Below are 21,269 nucleotides of genomic sequence, written 5' to 3' on the forward strand. Positions count from 1 at the left end.
GTCGCCCCTTTAGCAAAGCTGGATCAGCATAAAAGAAAAACTCATCTATTGCTTTTAAGAATTGTGCCTCCAGTGGAAGGTAACCGCTGGATGATATGTTATATGCTGACAGTTTGGGTTTATATGCTCACATCAGGTTGGGGAGATGTGCAGCTGGGAGGGATGGGAACAGTTAAAAGGATATGTTATATGTTTTACTTTGGGAATATAAGAATTGTTATGACTTTAAAGTGGCTGAATAGGCAATACACAGTCAACAACAAATATGCATTAGCACACTGGTACTGTGGAAAAGGCAGACTGAGGGGGTATTATCATTATGAGATCTTACAAGAAGGCAAATACACTAATTACATCCAGAAACTAACATGGCCAGTGTAAAGTTTTTAACATGGAACATCCGCGGAATGCGGAATAAGGTTAAGCGAACCGCAGCACTAACATTTCTAAAATCACAAAAAGCAGATATTATAGCGTTAACAGAAACGCATATCACAGGTCAGATGCAGGTAGCCTTAAAAAAACCATGGATAGGATGGCTATACCACAGTACGCATACCAATCAATCAAGGGGGGTATCGATATTAGTAGCCAAAAGAGTGCCCTTTGAACTAATCGCACTAGAATCAGATAGAGTGGGAAGATACATCTTCCTACACGCCACCATAGGAGGCAACTCCCTATTGATTCTGGCATGCTATATCCCCCCCCCCTTTTTCGATTGAGGTAGTATTGAAGGGATTGGCATTCATGGCACAAAACCCATCAGTTCCAGCTATTTGGATGGGTGATTTTAACCAAACCATGAATCCAAACTTGGACAGACCAGACCTGGGAGATACGTCCAGGACTGTGCCGCACCAAACCAGACTCTGCAGACTTTTTACAGAATTTGCGTTAACAGACGTATGGAGATGGCAAAACCCGACTAAAAAAGCATACACATGCCACTCGGTAAGCTGCGACACGATGTCCAGGATTGATTTTATAATGGCCTCAAATGCACTGCTACCCAAAATTACAGGGTCGGGTATGGCTCCACGAGCTCTATCAGACCACTCACCTTGTTGGATAACAGCATCTCTATTAAAAGCAGTGCCCGCCTCTGGGTGGAGGCTGAATCCATTCTGGTTATCGGTCCTGCCAGATCTCGAGAGCGTAGGACAAGAACTACAGTATATGCTAAACAACTTAATAACCACAGATTCAGATACTGCAGCATGGGACAACTTCAAAAATCAAGCCAGTAGACTATTATCACTAAGAATAAATAGATTTAAAAATTCCTCTAAACTGCTATTACAGATGACCACTGACAAACTACAGGAACTGGAACAGGTATACGCACAAGAACCCAATACAGATAATCTCCATAAAGTACAAATGCAATCCAGAGTAATAACCCAAATGCACATAGAGAAAGCTAAGCAACAGGTCTTTTTCAAAAAACAAAAAATTTTTGAACACGGGGAGCGAGCAGGTAAATTATTGGCATATTTAGCACATTTAAATGAAAAACCCCCAGTAGTGGTGACCCTAGCCACCCCACAGGGAGACGAGGTGACAGACCCACACCAAGTAGCAGACATATTCCTAAACTTCTACAGGAATTTATATAAAACTCAGACAATATACTCCGCACAAGAAATTAAAAACCACCTACACAGAATTCAATTCCCTAGACTCACATTAGAACAGGCAAAGCAACTGGACGCCCCCATCAGCCAAGACGATATATCTGAAGCACTGTCCCAACTAGCTAAATCCAAGGCCCCCGGACTAGATGGCCTGCCACTAGAATTCTATACTGCATTCCCTGAAATACTAGTCCCGAAATTGCAAAAACTATACCAACAAATATTTGAACATAAATCACTCCCTCCATCAATGCAGGAAGCACAGATAATAGTTTTACCTAAACCAGGAAAAGACCTCAGATACCCCGAATCCTACCGCCCAATCTCACTACTTCAAGTGGATATTAAGATACTGGCCAAAATTCTAGCATCCCGCCTAAACAAAGTTATTCTTTCCTTAATACACCCAGACCAAACCGGCTTTATGCCCGGGAAAAATACGGCCATGAATATAAGAAGACTTTTTCTAAATATTCAAGCACAACACGACAATCGAGGTACCAGAGTAGTGGTGGCCCTAGACACAGCAAAGGCCTTTGACTCAGTGGAATGGCCTTTTCTATGGGAATGTCTACAGGAATATGGATTCGGTCCCAATTTTATACAGTGGGTACAAATACTCTACCAGTCACCAAAAGCACGGGTTTTCGTCAATGGTTGTATGTCAGAGCAATTCCCCCTAGAGAGGGGCACACGCCAGGGGTGTCCCCTCTCTCCACTGCTATATGCCCTGGCTGCGGAACCATTGGCCATAGCTATAAGAGCTGACATGGACATAGTGGGTCTCAGAATAGGCGACTATATAGAGAAGATCGGACTTTACGCTGATGACACGATACTCTATTTAGCGGATCAGGGCCCATCACTTCAAGCAGCTCTAGACACAATAGATAAAATGGGGAAATTCTCAGGCCTACGGATAAATTGGGAAAAATCACAGATACTCCCTATAGACCATTTTCCCCCAAATAATATACACCCAGAACTACCATTAGTCAGAGTAAACACTATCAAATATCTAGGGGTACTGGTTACAAGAGACTTACGCGAATATACAACCAATATCATAGAGCCATTGTTTAACATGATAAAAACCAAAACGCAAGCATGGTCCAAACTACCTCTGGGAGTAATGGGGAGGATAAATATCATAAAAATGATTATCCTACCTAAGATCCTCTACATGGTATGGCATGCCCCACTATATATCCCCATAGGGATTTTCAAAAAAATGGAATCTATTTTGAACACCTTTGTCTGGGGACATCAAAGACATAAGGTAGCTTGGAATGTCCTTAAAAACCCTACAGATATGGGGGGAACATCTCTGCCAGATCTGCAGGAATACTACATAGCGGCACAACTGTCACATATGCACCACTACCATAATAATGAAAGACAAAGATACAGTACACTAGTAGCGAGTAGCCAAGACAGTCCCTTATCTACCCCTCTTCAAACTATACTACGAGGGGGTCAGGTTCATAGGAAAGGTCCACAATTTAATGACGGGCTACTTAAACATCATCAACGCATATGGGGACTGGCCCAGAAAAAACTTAAAATAGGGAATATCCATACGCACACTCCTTTATGGGCTAACGACCAGCTTGTGGAACTCAAAAAAATCCCAGACCCTATTGTGTGGGCCAGATATGGAATTATATACCTGCACCAAGTAATGGCAAGCGCTAGGCCCAAAGCGTTTCAAACTCTTAAGGAAGAATACTCTATTCCGCAACAATTATTCTTCAAGTACCTACAACTCCGACATGCCTTACGTTCTCAATTCAGAAACGAAAGTAGCATCTTGGAATATCCCCAAATCCTGGATATAATTATGGGAGCCGATTCGCAAAAATTGATATCTAACCTTTACTACTCCATAAGATTACCCAGAATTAGAGAAGTGATACAAAAAGCCAAAACAAGATGGGAAAGAGATATAGGAGCCATTGGTGAATCAGACTGGGAGGAAATTCTAGAAAATGTTAAAGTAACATCTCCAAAACTGTCTGACAGGCTAACACAGACATACATCATCCACCAAGCATACCTTACACCTAACATAATAAGGAAATTTCAACCTACACGGCCCGTAGTATGTCCTCACTGCCAGGCAGAGAGGGGTAGCTTCTTTCACTTAATCTGGGAATGCACTATTATTCAAACATACTGGAGTCAAGTGATCAAGTTCTTACACGACCAAATGGGTTCCCCTGTGGTGCTAGATCCAAAACTGTGCATACTCGGTCTTCTTCCAGACGTGGATATTGATAAATACCAAGCCACATTTATATCTGAAGTCCTGTTTTTGGCCAGGAAAGTGATTGCTAAGACTTGGATGCAGAACGTAACCCCCACCATAACAAGCTGGAAGAGGGATGTTAACAATTCCCTCCCATACAAGCAGTTGATCTACAAACACAGGGGAAACAGTCACAAATACTCAAGGATATGGGACGGATGGCTGGGAGAAGGGGAGACATGTGTATAGTAATGCGTGAAAACAAGAATATCAACACCTAATAACCAAAACGCACAACTATATAAACGTTCCAACTCAGTCTGTTAGAACTTTACAGAGCTATTAACAATAGATATATCTTTGCTATGCCATGCCAGCCTTGTAAGGCGCTGATGTATGTAATCGTACCACACGTGATAATATTGTATGTATCTATGCATAGACCTCAAATGAGCTGTATAAATTTATGCCTAATTTCAATAAAGACTATTTTCCCAAAAAAAATTGGTCTGCATGGCTGTCGTCCCAGAAGAAAGCCTTTAAAGATGATGCACAAGAAAGCCCGCAGTTTGCTGAAGGCAAGCAGACTAAGGACACAGATTACTGGAACCATGTCCGGTGGTCTGATGGGAATAAGATAAACTTATTTGGTTCAGATGGTGTCAAGCGTGTGTGGCGGCAACCAGGTGAGTAGAAAGACAAGTGTGTCTTTCCTACAGTCAAGCATGTTGGTGGAAGTGTCATGGTCTGGGGCTGCATGAGTGCTGCCGGCACTGGGGAGCTACAGTTCATTGAGGGAACCATGAATGGCAACATCTACTGTGACATACGGAAGCAGAGCATGATCCCCTCCCTTCGGAGACTGGGCCGCAGGGCAGTATTCCAACATGATAACGACCCCAAACACACCTCCAAGATGACCACTGTGTCATGGTTATGCAATAGAGTTTTGTCTGTCAGCTTACCTGTCTCCATGTGTTCATCTCTAAAGACCAGCTGACTCTCACCTGGCTGCTTTTATAAACTCTCCTCTAGTATGGCTCCACCCCAGCTCCTATCAGAGAACTCTATATTAACCTCTGCACTGCAGGCCAGCCCTGCTGATCAACCTTTGTGTGTTTTGGCTTCCTGTTCCTGCCTGCTGTGCGCGCTACATTTGTTTCTGTTACCGACCTTGGCGTGTTCTCAACTATTCCTGTCTGCTCGTGTGACCCTGACCTTTGGCGTGTCCCCGACTATCCCTGTTTGCCTGTGACCCTGAACCTTGGCGTGAACTCTGTTGTCCTTGTCTGCTTGTGGCCCTGACCTTGGCTTATTCCCTGACTATCCCTATCCTCCTGTTGCCTACTGAGGGTGTGAGCTGGGGGACCCTGGGGGTTGCGACCTGGAGCCAGTTGCAGCCCAGTCCATCCTCACCACTAGAGGCTCTGGTGAACACCTGCTGGCTCTTAGACTCCGTGCCCCAGGGAATCTCACGCTCTAACCCTGGTGGGATCTGTGTTGGTGTTCCAGCGGCCCTGCCTTCCTTACCACCCTGACTCTCATCCGCAGCAGTCAGCCATAGGGTCCACTACCTTGCGGTGCACTCCTGATCCCAACGGTGTGCATCTGTCACCTAGCCTCAAGGTGACCTGACAGACTGCCTTGCTAAAGAAGCCGATGGTAAAAGTGATGGACTGGCCAAGCATGTCTCCAGACCTAAACCCTATTAAGCATCTGTGGAGCATCCTCAAACAGAAGGTGGAGGAGCGCAAAATCTCTAACTTTCACCAGCTCTATGATGTCATCATGGAGAAGTGGAAGAGGACTCCCGCTCCCTTATGCCGTCACAGTCCCTGGGCATGCTGGGACTGACGTTTTAGGGGGCGTGGTCACTAGGTGATGTTGACCACGCCCCCTTATGACGGCACAGTCCCAGCATGCCTCGGGACAGTGACCTCATAAGGGGGGCGGTCCTATATAAGTCCATTGCAGAGCGCTCAGAGAGCATTCCAGCCGGAGAGAGCGTCGTGTCAACATCAGAAGAGGAAAGAAGGCAGAAGTCCGGGCCACCGCTGGCAAAAGAGCCGCAGAAGATAGCGGAGGAGCCGGCAGAAGATCAGGACACCGGAGAGACCCCCGAAGTCGGAAGAAGACCCCGGAGCTGCCTAATAAATTACTTTAAAAACCTGTGTAGTGTGTTTTTTTATTGATACTTTTTCACTAGGTGAATGGGTAAGGGTACCATGTACCCCATACTCATTCACATAGGGTGGGGGGCCGAGATCTGGGGGCCCCCTTACTAAAGGGGGCTCCCGGATTCCGATAAGCCCCCCGCCCGCAGACCCCGACAACCAATGACCAGGGTTGTCGGGAAGAGGCCCTTGTCCTCATCAACATGGGGACAAGGTGCTTTGGGGTGGGGGGCCCGCAGGGCGCCCCCCTGCCCCAAAGCACCCACCCCCCTTGTTGAGGGCATGCTGCCTGGTACGGTTCAGGAGGGGGGGGGGGGGCGCTCGCTTGTCCCCACCCCCATTCCTGACCAGCCGGGCTGCGTGCTCGGATAAGGGTCTGGTATGGATTTGGGGGGGACCCCCATGCCATTTTTTCGGCGTAGGGGGGTTCCCCTTGAGGTCCATACCAGACCCAAGAGCCTGGTATGCTCTTGGAGGGGGGAACCCATGCCGGTTTTTTATTTAAAATTTGGTGCGGAGTTCCCCCTAAAGATTCATACCAAACACAGTGCCGGGCATTGGTGGGGATTCAAGTCTGATCCCCGTTCATTGAAAGTCAGACGCATGCCGGCTTCATGTCGCAGGGCAAAGTCAGATCCAAAGTAGGACGGCTGTCGTGTCACACCAGTGTGAACCCAGCCTCAAGGAATTTTTTCCCTTGCTGTAGCAAATTGGAGCATGCTCTGCTGGGGTTTTTTGCCTTCCTCTGGAACAACTGAGGTATAAAATTGGGTATATTGGATTGTACGATATTTTTTATTTTATTTTATTTATTTTTTTTAAGGTTGAACTGGATGGTCTTTTTTCAACCTATCTTTTTTTTTTCTCAAAATTCTTTTTATTAAATTTTCAAGACAAACAGATAAACATTCTTCGACAGGCAACATACCATGCCGAGGAAGGCCTCGCAGGGCCAACAACCCTTTCCCATCCCACCCTCCCCTCCCCCCCTCTACCCAACCAGCAGTCATAATATAACAGTTGTGAAGCTATGCATCTAACAATTTAAACGTATTCATAAACTCAGACACTTGTCATTTCTACAGAATATCCAATATGTACTCCAACTGCATCAGAGAAATCCAGATCCATCGAATTACTAAAAAATGCACAATTTATACCATTCCTTTCAGCAACTACGCAGTTACTACATTTCTAATTCACTGTTGCAGTAGAATCCAACCAGGCCTGCCATACCTTTGTGAATTTCCTTTCACACCCTCTAGATATGTATGTTGCCTTATATAAGTAAATAACTGAGTTAACCATTTTTTTCCAGTATGACATGGTGGGGGCAGAAGATTTTTTCCGGTTTATTAAAATAGCTTTTCTGCCATAAAATAGTCCAATATTTAGCAATGTGCGATGAGCACGGGACGGAACGACCTCCTCCACTAGTCTTATTAAACAGACTCTAGGCGTCAAGGGAACCGGGGTGTTAAGTATCTCCTCCAGACATCCTGTTATATCTGCCCAAAACCTTTGAATGAGTGGGCAACTCCAGAATATATGCTCTGCATCTGCTGGGGTGTGAGAGCACCTCCAACACTGGCTACTTACTGACGGGTATATGCGAGACAACCTTGCTGGAGTTAGGTAAACCCGATGAAGAAATTTAAAGTGGATTAAACGGTCCCTTGCTGAGACTAGATATTTAAATGGATGGTCCCACATATCGTCCCAATCCTCCCCCCGAATGTCTGTCATCTCCCTTTCCCATCTTTCCCTACATTTAGTGATCCCCATAGGTGTTTTTTGAAAGAGAGATTTGTACACTGAGGACAATGGCTTGACTAGGTCCTCCTCCATTAACAGCCTCTCCAAGGCAGATGGTAAGTATTCGATCCTTTGACCCTTAAATTGCTCCTTAAACGCATTGCGCAACTGTAGGTAACGAAAGAAGAAGGAGTTGAGGAGGTCATGTCTAGCCCTTAGTTGATCAAATGTACAAAGCTCCCCCCCTCACTAGTAATGTCCTTTAGCCCTTTAATACCCCTACAGGCCCAAATCATAGGATCAGGGAGAGAGGAAAAAATGTGGGAGTTTCGGGTTCATCCATAATGGAGCTGAAAGTGTAATCCCCGTATAACTAGGAGACATTAAGGTAGTGGTTATTTCCCAAGCCTTAATCGTAACTTTCATGGAGTCTGTCAGAGGTACACAAGATTTTGGGCCCCTATACAATGCCATCTTTAAGCTTTCGTAGGACCCCAAGTGAGCTGCCTCCACTACTGTGGCGGAGTCCCCAGAATCTGAAGTCAACCACCTCCTGGCAAAGACCATCTGTCCGGCAAGGTAATATTTCTGCCAGTCTGGTAGAGCCAGCCCCCCCTGACCCCATGGTTCTTGTAATATTTTAATACTAATTCGCGGAGAATGTGGCGACCAGAGAAAGGATCCTATGATACAGTTTAGTGTCTTAAAGTACCCTTTTGGGATCCATATAGGGGAGTGTCGTAAGAAGTATAGGATTACTGACAGGATTTTCATTTTTATGAGACTAACCCGCCCCAGCAATGAAAGAGGAAGGTTCTTCCATGCCGATGTTTTATGCTTGAGTCTACTAACTAAAGGAAGAAGATTTAGGGACATGTAATCCTGGATGTTGGCTGTCACTTTTACCCCCAAATAAGTCAACGATGAGACCCATTGAAGTGGTAAAGTGTCATCTTTTTGGTTTGTAGCCTCAGATCCTAACGGTAGTATGGATGACTTACTCCAGTTTACTCGTAGACCCGAAAAAATGGCAAATCTATCCAATATTGCCAAAGCTGCCCTAAGAGATGGGCCTGGATCCTTGAGAAACAACAGCAAGTCATCGGCATATAATGCTATGCATTCATTTATAGATCCTACCCTAATTGCTTGCACCTCCTCTGAACGCCTAAGTGCCCTAGCCAAGGGCTCCATCATCAAGGCGAAAAGAAAAGGGGAAAGCGGGCACCCCTGCCTGGTGCCTCTACCTATTGGGAAGAAATCGGAGACCATAGAGCCGAGCCTCACCGCTGTCTTAGGTGTACTATATAATAAACCAACCCAGCGACGAAAACCAGGACCAAACCCCATGGCCTCCAATACCTTGTTCATGTATTGCCAATCCACCGAATCAAAAGCTTTTTTGATATCTATGGAGACAACAACTTTAGCCGGGAACTCAGAATTATCCATCTGTATATGCGCAAATAGTCTCCTGAGATTTGTATCCGTGGACATACCTGGCATAAAACCTGTCTGGTCAATGTCTACCAGAGTCTAAATAACTTTTGCCAGTCTTGTAGCTAGTACTTTAGCAAGAATTTTTAGATCCATGTTAAGCAGTGCAATTGGGCGGTAGGAAGAGCACAGCTCCGGGTCCTTGCCTAGCTTCAAGAGAAGCACCATATAAGCTTCCATCATTGAGGTCGGCAAGGAACCATGAGTCCAGCAGTGTGTAAACAATAAGTTTAATCTAGGGGACAGTTGTGACATGTAGACCTTGTAGAAGTCAGCAGGAAAACCATCCGGGCCCGGAGCTTTTTTGGGAGGAAAGGCAAGTATAGCTGCCTCAATTTCCAGAGCAGAAATTTCTGCATCTAACTGAGTGGCATCTGTAGATCTGTAAGTGTAGGCATTGAAAGACTTCTGAGCAGATCTTCCAGCTCCGTCATATCATATGGTGATATTGGGGAGTATAGCTTTTTGTAAAAACTGACAAACTCAGCCATAATTTCCACTGGGTCAGATATTGGTGTCCCTGCATTATTTTTAATTACTGGAATGTTAACAGGGATCCTTTGGTCAGCTGCCAGGTTAGCCAATAGTTTACCATTTTTATCCCCTTCAGCAAGTATATTTTCCACTCTCCGCCTCGCCTCCGTGTGAGCTAATCCTGAGAAGTGTAGTTCCACTGACCTCCTGCTATGCAGCAGGGAGGCATAATTAGCTTCCGAAGGGGAGTTAGCCTGTAACTGTGCACAATCCCTCTCTTTGGCCACAAGAGACTCATATTCCTCATTATGATCTTTCCTAACCACTTTAATTGCCGAAATGCATTCACCTCTTGCCACAGCTTTGAAAGCATCCCAAACAATAGATAGGTCGGCCGTATCCACATTTGTCACCCAGTATGTATCCACCGCAGCTGGCAGCTGAGTAGTTACCTGATCTTCTTGTAACCAACCCGGTGCCAATTTCCAACCCCCCCTCCTTCCTCTAGTGGGAGAGGTCAAGGTAACTAGAAGCGGGTTGTGGTCCGAGGACCCTCCAGCCAAATATTCGGCCCCAAGGAGATTATTTAGGAGTAAGGCATTCCCAAATGCTAAGTCTATTCTGGCGGAAGATTTATGAGTGGTAGACAAGTGTGAATATGACACGATTCCCGGATTTTTCCACCTCCAAATTTCAGTTAGAGCCGCTACTGATGCCCAGGTGCATAGATCCACCGAGGCCGGCCTATTAGCATTGGACGAGTCCAATGCAGAATCCATGATAGTATTAAAATCACCCATTAGTAGCATAGGTAAATGCATGTGCGGTGCCAAAGTCACTAACAGATCATATAACAGTTGCACTTGGAAAGGAGGTGGTAGGTAGACATTCACTAATAGTATTTTCTGGTATGCTAAATCCAATACTAGAGCCACATATCGTCCTCCGGGATCAGTGAACACCTGGTGTATGGCACATGCAATCGATTTACTAAATTAGAATAGATGTTCCTCTAGCATAGGAGGAATATGAGGAATGAAAGGACCTCCGTATCCAAGGTTTGCGTAATGAAATAATTTTACTACCCTCCAGATGCGTTTCTTGAAGGAAAACGACATGTGGCTTCACCTGTTTAAGAAACTGGAATACCGTTGCCCTCTTGAACTTATTATTCAGACCTCTAACATTCCAAGACATAATTTTTATCTTGCTATCCATCCTCTCTATGTAAAACATCTGCCGAGCAAATCTTCTCTGATGATAATATAGATATCAGGAAATAAATCAATGCTGTAAGTGTGTACATGTAAAGAATATCAGATGCATTATAAACACAATATACATGACTGCGGTCACACCCTTCCCCCTCTGCTGTTATACCGGTAACTGTGAACCTTACAAAAAAATAAAACAAACTAAAAAAAATTGTCCAGTATGCAGCCTTGACCCTGCAACAAAAAACTCCAGAAGAGTTCAAACAAAAGTGTCGATAGTTCGGCATAAGAAAAAGAAAAAAAGAATGTAATTCTTGTTTGCTTCTTGAGCCTCCCTGCTCAGTCCATAGGAACGAACAGCCGATTGAATGGAGGAAAATAGAGGAAAACACAAAAAACATTGGTGCACACACCTCAGCGAAGAACAGTGCCTTCACATATTATGATCCAGCCAATCACTAGCATCCTGCGGGGTTTCAAAGAATTTAACAGTACCTTTATATTGCACCCGTAGACGACTGGGATAGAGCATACTGTATTTTAGTTCCTTCTCCCGGAGCCTCCTCTTCACATCAGTAAAGGAACGACGTCTTTTTTGCGTTTCAGCTGAAAAATCTGGAAACAACATAATACGGGCATTTTCGAATTTTAGTTCCTTATGTTTCCTAGCTTCCGCCAGTAGCATGTCACGGTCCCTATAATTGAGAAACCGGACCAGAAACTCTCTTGGTGGGGAACCTGAGGGTCTGGCTCAGGTGGGGACCCTGTGTGCTCTTTCAGGCACATATGTAGGGGGGAGATCACCAAGGGAGAGCAGCGATTTAAAAAATTGTTCTGCAAAAGTGGTTGCACTGGTGCCCTCCGCTCCCTCCGGCAGCCCCACCACCCTCACATTATTCCTTCTTTGGCGATCTTCGGAGTCATCTGCTCTGCGTTGCAAAGCTCCCACTATCTCCTTTAACTCCCTTAATTGGGACCCATGCAAATGTGAGGTGTCTTCTACTTCTGATATGCGCTCCTCTGCAGCGGTCAATTTGCCTCTGATCTTGTCCAGATCATGGCGGATGAGGTTGCACTCAGAGGCCAGATGATCAATGCTCCCCATAAGTTCTGATTTGGATGCCGCAATGGCCTCTATAATCAGCCCAGTTATAGCCTCGGTATCTACCTCTATCTCCTGTGGTAGGGGAGAAGTGTCCTCCAAGCGCTGCGTTGTTGCTGTGCCCTGCTGTGCCATCTTTACCTGAGCTGTTTTGGTGCGCAGCGTCGCACTCCCAGGAGCCTGGACGGAGGAGGAGTGGGCGGGGCTAGTCGCCATGCTGCCCTGAGAGCGGAGATTCCTCTGTTCTTTCGGTGGCTGAGAACGGAGATGTTTGTGCTGCTTCAATGCCGCCGAGGGCATATTAAACTGCCCTGAGTATTCCGCCGACCGATGAGTACTGCCTACCATCTTCCAAGCCTGTCAATCCGCTGTGATCAGGATAAATTGCCGGAGAATAGCGGGAGCTCAGAGCCAACATGTCCTGCCGTGATCACATTCCGGCCACGCCCAACTATGTAACTATCTAGCAAAATTATTTGGATTTGTATTTTACCAGTTCCATTCTGGTCCAATTCTGACATTTCTCTCCTACGTGTAAAAAAACATTTTTTTGGGTGGAAAACTATTTTAAACCCTCCAAACATTATATATTTTAAGCAGAGGTTCTAGGGAATAAAACAGTGAGTGATGCATATTTTTATGTCATACAGTATTTGCACAACAGTTTTTCAGACGTAAATTGTTAAAAAAAATGATTTTTAATGAACAAAAACACAATATAAATTGTTTGGTAAAATATAAAAGATGATGTTACGCCGAGTAAATAGATATCAAATATGACATGTAAAATTGCGCCTGCCGGTCGAACAGCGCCAAACGGTACCTAAAATATCTCCATAGGCAATGCTTTAAAAGCCTTTACAGGTTATATGTTTAGAATTACAGAGGAGGTCTGGCAGTAAAATTATCTTCCTCACTCACGTTCACAGTGATACCTCATATGTGGTTAGATTTCCATTTACATATGTATGAGGGACCTAAGTGCGTGTTTGCATTTGCGTGTGAGCACAGAGGAATGGGGGGGGGGGGCGGTTTAAATTTTTTTTTTTTTACTCTGTCTCTCCATTTTTTCTTAATCTCTTATGGCTATCAGAAGGGATGAACAACATCCCTTGTAATTAGCAAGGGCCATGAATGGTCCTCTTTATGGAGAGATCTGGGGTCTATTAGACCCCAGATCTCTCCTCTAGACTACAAAGCATCTGATCAAACCAAGATCGGTTTGATCAGGTGCTCGTTCAAGCTGGTAATGGCTTGTTTACATGAAACTTAAAACTTTAGTTTCAAGAAACTATATGCGCTGCAGTTTGTTGCGACGCATTGTATTATGGTGCAGCCTGCTGCACAAAGATAAAACCTATCCTACTTTTTTGCAGCATATTGGTATAAACTGCAGGAATAGAACAGAAGGCAAACTGCCTTGTCTGTGTGTTGGGACTGTAATAGGCAAAAGTGCCCAACGGGGATGAGCCATAGAAGTGTAACTAAAGGCAAACCTTTTTAGTTTAGGATAGAGCAGAGAAGGATTAGAACATAGAACAGTCTTTTTTTTTTGCTGTTCTTGCCCATTATGGAGATTCACCTTATTTGTCCTGTTTATCATCATCACTAAGAGTGAAAATAAAAGAAAAACTAAAAATTTTGGGTTGTCACCAAGACAGAACAGAGGGGAAATCTTCCAATGGGGACACTAGTTCTGAGGACTACCAGGCAAATTCAGTTGCACTTTGCAGCCACCAAATCTGCATGGTACTCTAGTATCACATGGTTTGGTGCAGTGCGTTCTGAAAAATTAGTGCCTTCACCACGTTTGTTCATGTCCCAGGGCATTTCTTTTTTTAAAGTGCTTTTTATTAGATTTTACAAAGCAGTACACAGTTACAAAACTGGCAACTAAACAAGTGGCTGTCAACAAAAACAAACAGCAACCTAATGCCGCATACACACAGGCGGACTTTTCGACCGGACTGGTCCGACAAACTTTCCACGGACTTTTGAACGAACGGACTTGCCTACACACGATGACGTTCACCGGACTAAAATAAGGAAGTTGATAGCCAGTAGCCAATAGCTGCCCTAGTGTCGGTTTTTGTCCGTCGGACTAGCATACAGACGAGCGGATTTCTGGGTCCGGCAGAGTTACGACGTAAAGATTTGAAGCATGTTCCAAATCTAAAGTCCGTCAGATTTGCGACTGGAAAAGTCCACTGAAGGTCCGGTGAAGCCCACACATGATCGGATTGTCCACTGGATTTGGTCCGTCGGCGTCCGTCAGACCAGTCCGGTTGAAAAGTCTGACTGTGTGTACGCCCCATAAGAAAAAGCTCCAGTCTTACAAGGCAGTGCTGGGCAGTCCCGCTGCCGAACAAATACAAAGGCAGGAGTACAGTGGAGATACCAAGTCCCCCCCAGGCCTAGGTGCAATTATGGTCAATACAAATCATTTCTATTACTGGATCAATACACAACACTAACCGAGACTAGAGATAGGGTAGGGTAGTAAAAGCACAGACTCAAATCTGGGAGCCAAAAAGAAGCCACCCTATCCCACAAAGTGAGGGAAAGGGGGACCCGTTAAAGCGGTAATAAACCACGGTTGAGGAAAAAAAATCCCCTGCAAGGCAATGTCATAATATGCTAGTATGCACTGCATACTAGCACATTATGGGAGCCTTACATCAAAATGAAGCCCAACAACGCCACGCTGTTATCGTTGAGAGGGCTTCCAACTTTCCCCGGTCTTCATTCCTTCTGGGTTCGTGGCTGGGGGCGCGATTATGTCACTCCCGCGCTGCCATTTATGGCACAGGCTCTAAAGGTTCATCACTGTATGCCAGACCTTCAGAACGCAGGTCCTAGGAATGTCACTGGCTGCATGTACTCTGAATATCTCCTAAACAGTGCAAGTTTAAGAGTTATTCGTAAGTACCTACAACCTGTAGGTACAAGTGGTAGTACATTGTTTACTACAACTTTAACAGTGACGGAGATCCATCAGTGGTGTGTCCCAGTGCATTTTGCAGGATATCAAAACAGACCGCATGTGAATCAGACCTTACTCTACACAAAAAAAAAAAAAAAAAAAAAAAATAATCAAATCTGTTAGGATGAGAGTACAATGCACTGGCAGTAAGCTTGCATTCACACTTAGCGTTTCCAAAACGCACAAAAATGTGTGTTGCTTTTGCAAGGTCATTTACTGTTAATGGCATCTCATACATGCCAAAAAGGATGCACGTTTCACATGTCAGGTGCGGCAAAACATGCAAAGCTCCATGCTCAAAATGTTGCATGAGCTACTGCACCACCCTTTGTTGCACGCAGGGTTGGCCATTCAAATGAAAGGGCTGCCCTATACATGTGGCGCAGAACACATGCATATGCGCAGCACAATTTTGCACACTTTTACAAAACACTAAGGGCCCATTCACACCAGAAACTGCATGTTTACATGCATTTGAAGCGCGTTTGAATCGCACTTGACTGCGTTTTGCACTGCGTTTCCAGTGCATTTTTCTATACATTTATAGCTTAACTTTCTTGGGTTAACCACTTCCCACCCGGCCTATAGCTGAATGATGATCAGGCGGTGGTTCAGTTATCCTGGCTGGGCGTCATATGACATCCAGCAGCATAACATGCTGGGGCGCGCAGTGCAGCGCGGTGATCAGTGGTGCTGTATGTCACTCTGACACACTGCATTTCTGATCATAATAAGGAGCCTCTGATGGAGGCTCCTTACCATGTGATCAGCTGTGACCAATCACAGTGTGAACCAGGAAGTGCCGGTAAACGGCTTTCCTCAGTTCGCGCTGACAGGGAGAGCCAATCGGTGGCTCTTCCTGTCAGAGGGGGGAGGGGGGGGTCTGTGCTGATTATCAGCACATTGATGATCAGCACAGTCCCCTCAGATGTGCCACCAACAGTGCCCGTCAGAAAGCCTGTCAGTGCCCGCTACAGTGCCAATCAGGGCCCATCAGGAAAACCTGTGAAAAAGAGGGGATAGGTATGGCGCTGATCTTATTATCCCGCCTATACAGCGTCATTGCATCATTTCCAGTTTAGAGTCGTAGATCGCAGATCGCTCCAGTTTCCTATTTTTAAATACTGTTTTCGCTTTTAATGATTTTTAATAAATGTGAGTACCCATCAGTATTAATAAATGTTTGGATATTTGTACGGTATCACACTATGGAGTCTCTTTCCTCTCTACATGTGGGCAACATCTACGAGGTTAACAGTGAGGAGACCACTTACATCGCAGACAAGGAGGCACTTGGACAACACAGGACAGGAAGTTTCCTCCCACTCCACAGGCTGCACAGTGGCTCATACTGTGAAGGTGAAATACCTCCTTGTGGGGTGAATAATAGCGGTGAGTGCGTTTCTTATGGGGCACTGTTTTCCAAGATGCACAGAACAATTTGAAGGAGCACATTGTCACTTTATTGGACTTTTTTTTTTATACACCAGGGTTTAAGGACGGTATATGCATGTTTCTGAACCCAGTTTCACAGCAACAATATACACCAGTCATATATGTTGGATTTTTTTGCACAGAAATGTCACTTTGAATTGCAGGTTTTGCACAGGATTGTGTTTTCGTTTGAACATAACAATATAAGCGGTTAGGTAGTTTACACAGTAGGATTTTTTTGTGGATTTTTGTGAATATACAAATATTTATTTTCTGCACTTTTATTGTCACCTTTTGCACTAAATGCACCCATGACACACACCACTAAAGTATTTAGAGGTTGTAGGTCACCTCTTAATAAGAGCAGCGCCATACCTATCCCCTCTTTTTCACATTTCTTCTAAATTCACCTTAGGGTGAATTTATTGATAGAGGCTGCAGCTACTCATTTTTCATTTTCACCATAAGCGCGGAGGTCTAATAATTTTTTCAACATCAGGAAAACCTGTCAGTACCTCATCATCAGTGCTGCCCATCAGTGCTATTAGTGTCCATCAGTGCTACATATCAGTGCCCACCAGTGCCATCTTATCAGTGTCAAATAATCAGTGCCCATTTGAGAAGGAGAAAACAACATTTTATAACAGAAACAAAGAAAAACTTTTTTTTTTTCAAAAATATTGATCTTTTTTAGTTTGTTTAGCAAAGAATAAAAACCCCAGTGGTGATCAAATACCACCAAAAAAAATCCCTATTTGTGGGAAGAAAATTATATGAATTTCGTTTGGGTACAGTGCTGCATGACTGCGTAATTGTCATTCAAACTGCGACAGCGCTGAAAATTGTCCTGGGCAGGAAGAGGGGAAAGTGCCCTGTAATGAAGTGGTTAAAGGGGCATGGTGCGGTGCGTTTGGAGCGCGTTCCCTGCATTTGCGGTGTGGAAAAATGCAGCATAATCTACCTTTTTTTGTGAACTATGCCCATAGGATTACCTTGATTTTGGGCTGTTTATGCAGTTGGAGTGCAGCTCAATATGCGTCCAACTGCATTCAGCGTGAAACGACCCTAAGGACTCAATTGCGCCACAATCTCTGTGTTCGCTGTGCGTTTCAGTATGTGTGTTTGCACCCATTTTCAGGAGTCATTTTTTTCATTTATTTCAACTTACAGCTGTTTGCGGTGCAGAAAAAGAAATCATGCTTTTATGTAAACGCACATGAATGCATTACAATAGTGTGGGCTCATTAGAATACAATCGTTGTTCTTGCATATGTGTTCCTCCTACATTTAAAAACGTAGCTGCCTTCTGTTGTGAGTGTGAGCCCAGGCCATGTACAGAGCATGTCTGAGGACAGGACAGTGCATGTGTCACTATACACCCCAGTGTGAGCTCTCAGGTCATGTACAGAGTATGTCTGAGGACAGGACAGTGCATGTGTCACTATACACCCCAATGTGAGCTCTCAGGTCATGTACAGAGCATGTCTGAGGACAGGACAGTGCATGTGTCACTATACACCCCAATGTGAGCTCTCAGGTCATGTACAGAGGATGAGGACAGGACAGTGCATGTGTCACTATACACCCCAATGTGAGCTCTCAGGTCATGTACAGAGCATGTCTGAGGACAGGACAGTGCATGTGTCACTATACACCCCAGTGTGAGCTCTCAGGTCATGTACAGAGTATGTCTGAGGACAGGACAGTGCATGTGTCACTATACACCCCAGTGTGAGCTCTCAGGTCGTGTACAGAGGATGAGGACAGGACAGTGCATGTGTCACTATACACCCCAGTGTGAGCTCTCAGGTCATGTACAGAGTATGTCTGAGGACAGGACAGTGCATGTGTCACTATACACCCCAGTGTGAGCTCTCAGGTCATGTACAGAGTATGTCTGAGGACAGGACAGTGCATGTGTCACTATACACCCCAGTGTGAGCTCTCAGGTCGTGTACAGAGGATGAGGACAGGACAGTGCATGTGTCACTATACACCCCAGTGTGAGCTCTCGGGTCGTGTACAGAGGATGAGGACAGGACAGTGCATGTGTCACTATACACCCCAGTGTGAGCTCTCAGGTCGTGTACAGAGGATGAGGACAGGACAGTGCATGTGTCACTATACACCCCAGTGTGAGCTCTCAGGTCATGTACAGAGTATGTCTGAGGACAGGACAGTGCATGTGTCACTATACACCCCAGTGTGAGCTCTCAGGTCGTGTACAGAGGATGAGGACAGGACAGTGCATGTGTCACTATACACCCCAGTGTGAGCTCTCAGGTCATGTACAGAGCATGTCTGAGGACAGGACAGTGCATGTGTCACTATACATCCCAGTGTGAGCTCTCAGGTCATGTACAGAGTATGTCTGAGGACAGGACAGTGCATGTGTCACTATACACCCCAGTGTGAGCTCTCAGGTCGTGTACAGAGGATGAGGACAGGACAGTGCATGTGTCACTATACACCCCAGTGTGAGCTCTCAGGTCGTGTACAGAGGATGAGGACAGGACAGTGCATGTGTCACTATACACCCCAGTGTGAGCTCTCAGGTCATGTACAGAGTATGTCTGAGGACAGGACAGTGCATGTGTCACTATACACCCCAGTGTGAGCTCTCAGGTCGTGTACAGAGGATGAGGACAGGACAGTGCATGTGTCACTATACACCCCAGTGTGAGCTCTCAGGTCATGTACAGAGGATGAGGACAGGACAGTGCATGTGTCACTATACACCCCAGTGTGAGCTCTCAGGTCATGTACAGAGCATGTCTGAGGACAGGACAGTGCATGTGTCACTATACATCCCAGTGTGAGCTCTCAGGTCATGTACAGAGTATGTCTGAGGACAGGACAGTGCATGTGTCACTATACACCCCAGTGTGAGCTCTCAGGTCGTGTACAGAGGATGAGGACAGGACAGTGCATGTGTCACTATACACCCCAGTGTGAGCTCTCAGGTCGTGTACAGAGGATGAGGACAGGACAGTGCATGTGTCACTATACACCCCAGTGTGAGCTCTCAGGTCATGTACAGAGTATGTCTGAGGACAGGACAGTGCATGTGTCACTATACACCCCAGTGTGAGCTCTCAGGTCATGTATAGAGGATGTCTGAGGACAGGACAGTGCACTGGTCACTATACATCCCAGTGTGAGCTCTCAGGCCATGTACAGAGCATGTCTGAGGACAGGACAGTGCATGTGTCACTATACACCCCAGTGTGAGCTCTCAGGTCATGTACAGAGGATGAGGACAGGACAGTGCATGTGTCACTATACACCCCAGTGTGAGCTCTCAGGTCGTGTATAGAGGATGTCTGAGGACAGGACAGTGCATGTGTCACTATACACCCCAGTGTGAGCTCTCAGGTCAGGCTGGGACTTGTAGTACAAGAGAATTACCTTACTTATCTGACCCAGGCAGAGTTGCTTGGCGTAAGCCAGACACCGGGGGTCGGTGTGGAAGAGTCTCCGCTGTGTGACTGGACGGACCTGTACCGGAGCCCCCCATACCCGGGCTACCCGCCCGAACCGGACACACAGTCTATGTACCCCGCTCATGTCAATGTCAGCCCGGCTCACTGCTCTCCTCACAGCAACTACACAGCCAGCTACGTCATCGGCCGGCGCCGGAGAATCACGTGATGCCTGCTAATCTGTGGAAAATGGGTGAAAGGTGAGGGGAAGGCTGGCAGCAGGTGGCATGAGTGCCCGTGTTCCCGGTCCATCCTCTCACCTTCCACACTGCCTCTGTGTGTTACTATGGTGGACTCAGGGATACCTAAAAGAGAAGTTTGGCCATACTTCCATAGCTCCCAACTGTCCCTGATTTCAAGGGACTGTCCCTGATTTGGATGGACTGTCCCTGATTTGAAGCAATGTCCCTTTGTCTCTCATTCCTCCTCATTCGTCCCTCATTTTGCTCTGATCCATATAGTTGTATATAAAATGCATTATTTATCTTTCAAAAAGTGTTTCCCAGCGCTAAACTTTTCATCCAATTTCTAAATTGCTGCATTTGTAAATTTCAAAAGCCAATAAAAGGAATAGTAGGAGGTAAAAAAAAAGCCCTTGTGGGTTTAACCAATCTTTTATTTTTGGTTAATTCTCCTTTAAGGGGGTGTGGCAGGGGGCGTGTCCTCTGCCTACATACTTTTTATAGTAGGTGTCCCTCATTCCCATCTCAAAAAGTTGGGAGGTGTGGGTAAGGATGAGCTCAGGCATGTTCGCATCTCCATGTGCCCGCGCCCCGCCAGGAAGCTGACACCCCACACCGCTAATCACAGGCACTGAGATATTTCCTGATCCGCGGCTGCACAGATCGGGAAATGTCTCACTACCTGTGATTAGCACTACGGAGTGCCAGCTTCCTGGCGGGGCGTGGAGTTACGAACACGCCTGAGCTCATCCTTAGTCACAGGGGTTCACTCACTTGTGCTCTCCTGTGACCCCGGAGTCAGCTTATAGTGGACTAAAGCCTGCTGTTGGCTGAATTCACAGAGCTGCTCCAGGCTCTAGAAGGATCCCGACCATATCGTCAGGATCCACCCACATGCCTGATTGATAGCTGGCTCTGGCTAGGGTTGCCACCTCATCCCTTAAGGGCACTTTCACACTGAGGCGGTGCGGCGGTAGTGGTAAAGCAGCGCTTTACTGCTGTTTAAGTGGCGCTTTGGGGGTTAAAAGTGCCGCTGCCGAAGCGATTTGCAGGCACTTTTTTGGCAGTGCTGCCCATTGATTTCAAT

At 45.7% G+C, this 21,269-nt stretch overlaps 1 protein-coding gene across 1 annotated transcript in view; it reads right to left on the reverse strand.

Annotated features, from left to right (window-relative positions):
• Positions 1-20,174, reverse strand: part of ACAD9 (acyl-CoA dehydrogenase family member 9) — a 189,061-nt gene extending 168,887 nt beyond the window's left edge. Inside the window, exon 1 of the mRNA XM_073592394.1 lies at positions 19,927-20,174. Within this exon, the coding sequence (XP_073448495.1) occupies positions 19,927-20,085 (159 nt within the window). The 5' untranslated portion in view covers positions 20,086-20,174. The remainder of the gene's footprint in view (positions 1-19,926) is intronic.
• Positions 20,175-21,269: the final 1,095 nt, after the last annotated feature.

Source organism: Aquarana catesbeiana, linkage group LG07, assembly GCF_042186555.1.
Source record: "Aquarana catesbeiana isolate 2022-GZ linkage group LG07, ASM4218655v1, whole genome shotgun sequence".
Classification (NCBI taxonomy): Eukaryota; Metazoa; Chordata; class Amphibia; order Anura; family Ranidae; genus Aquarana; species Aquarana catesbeiana.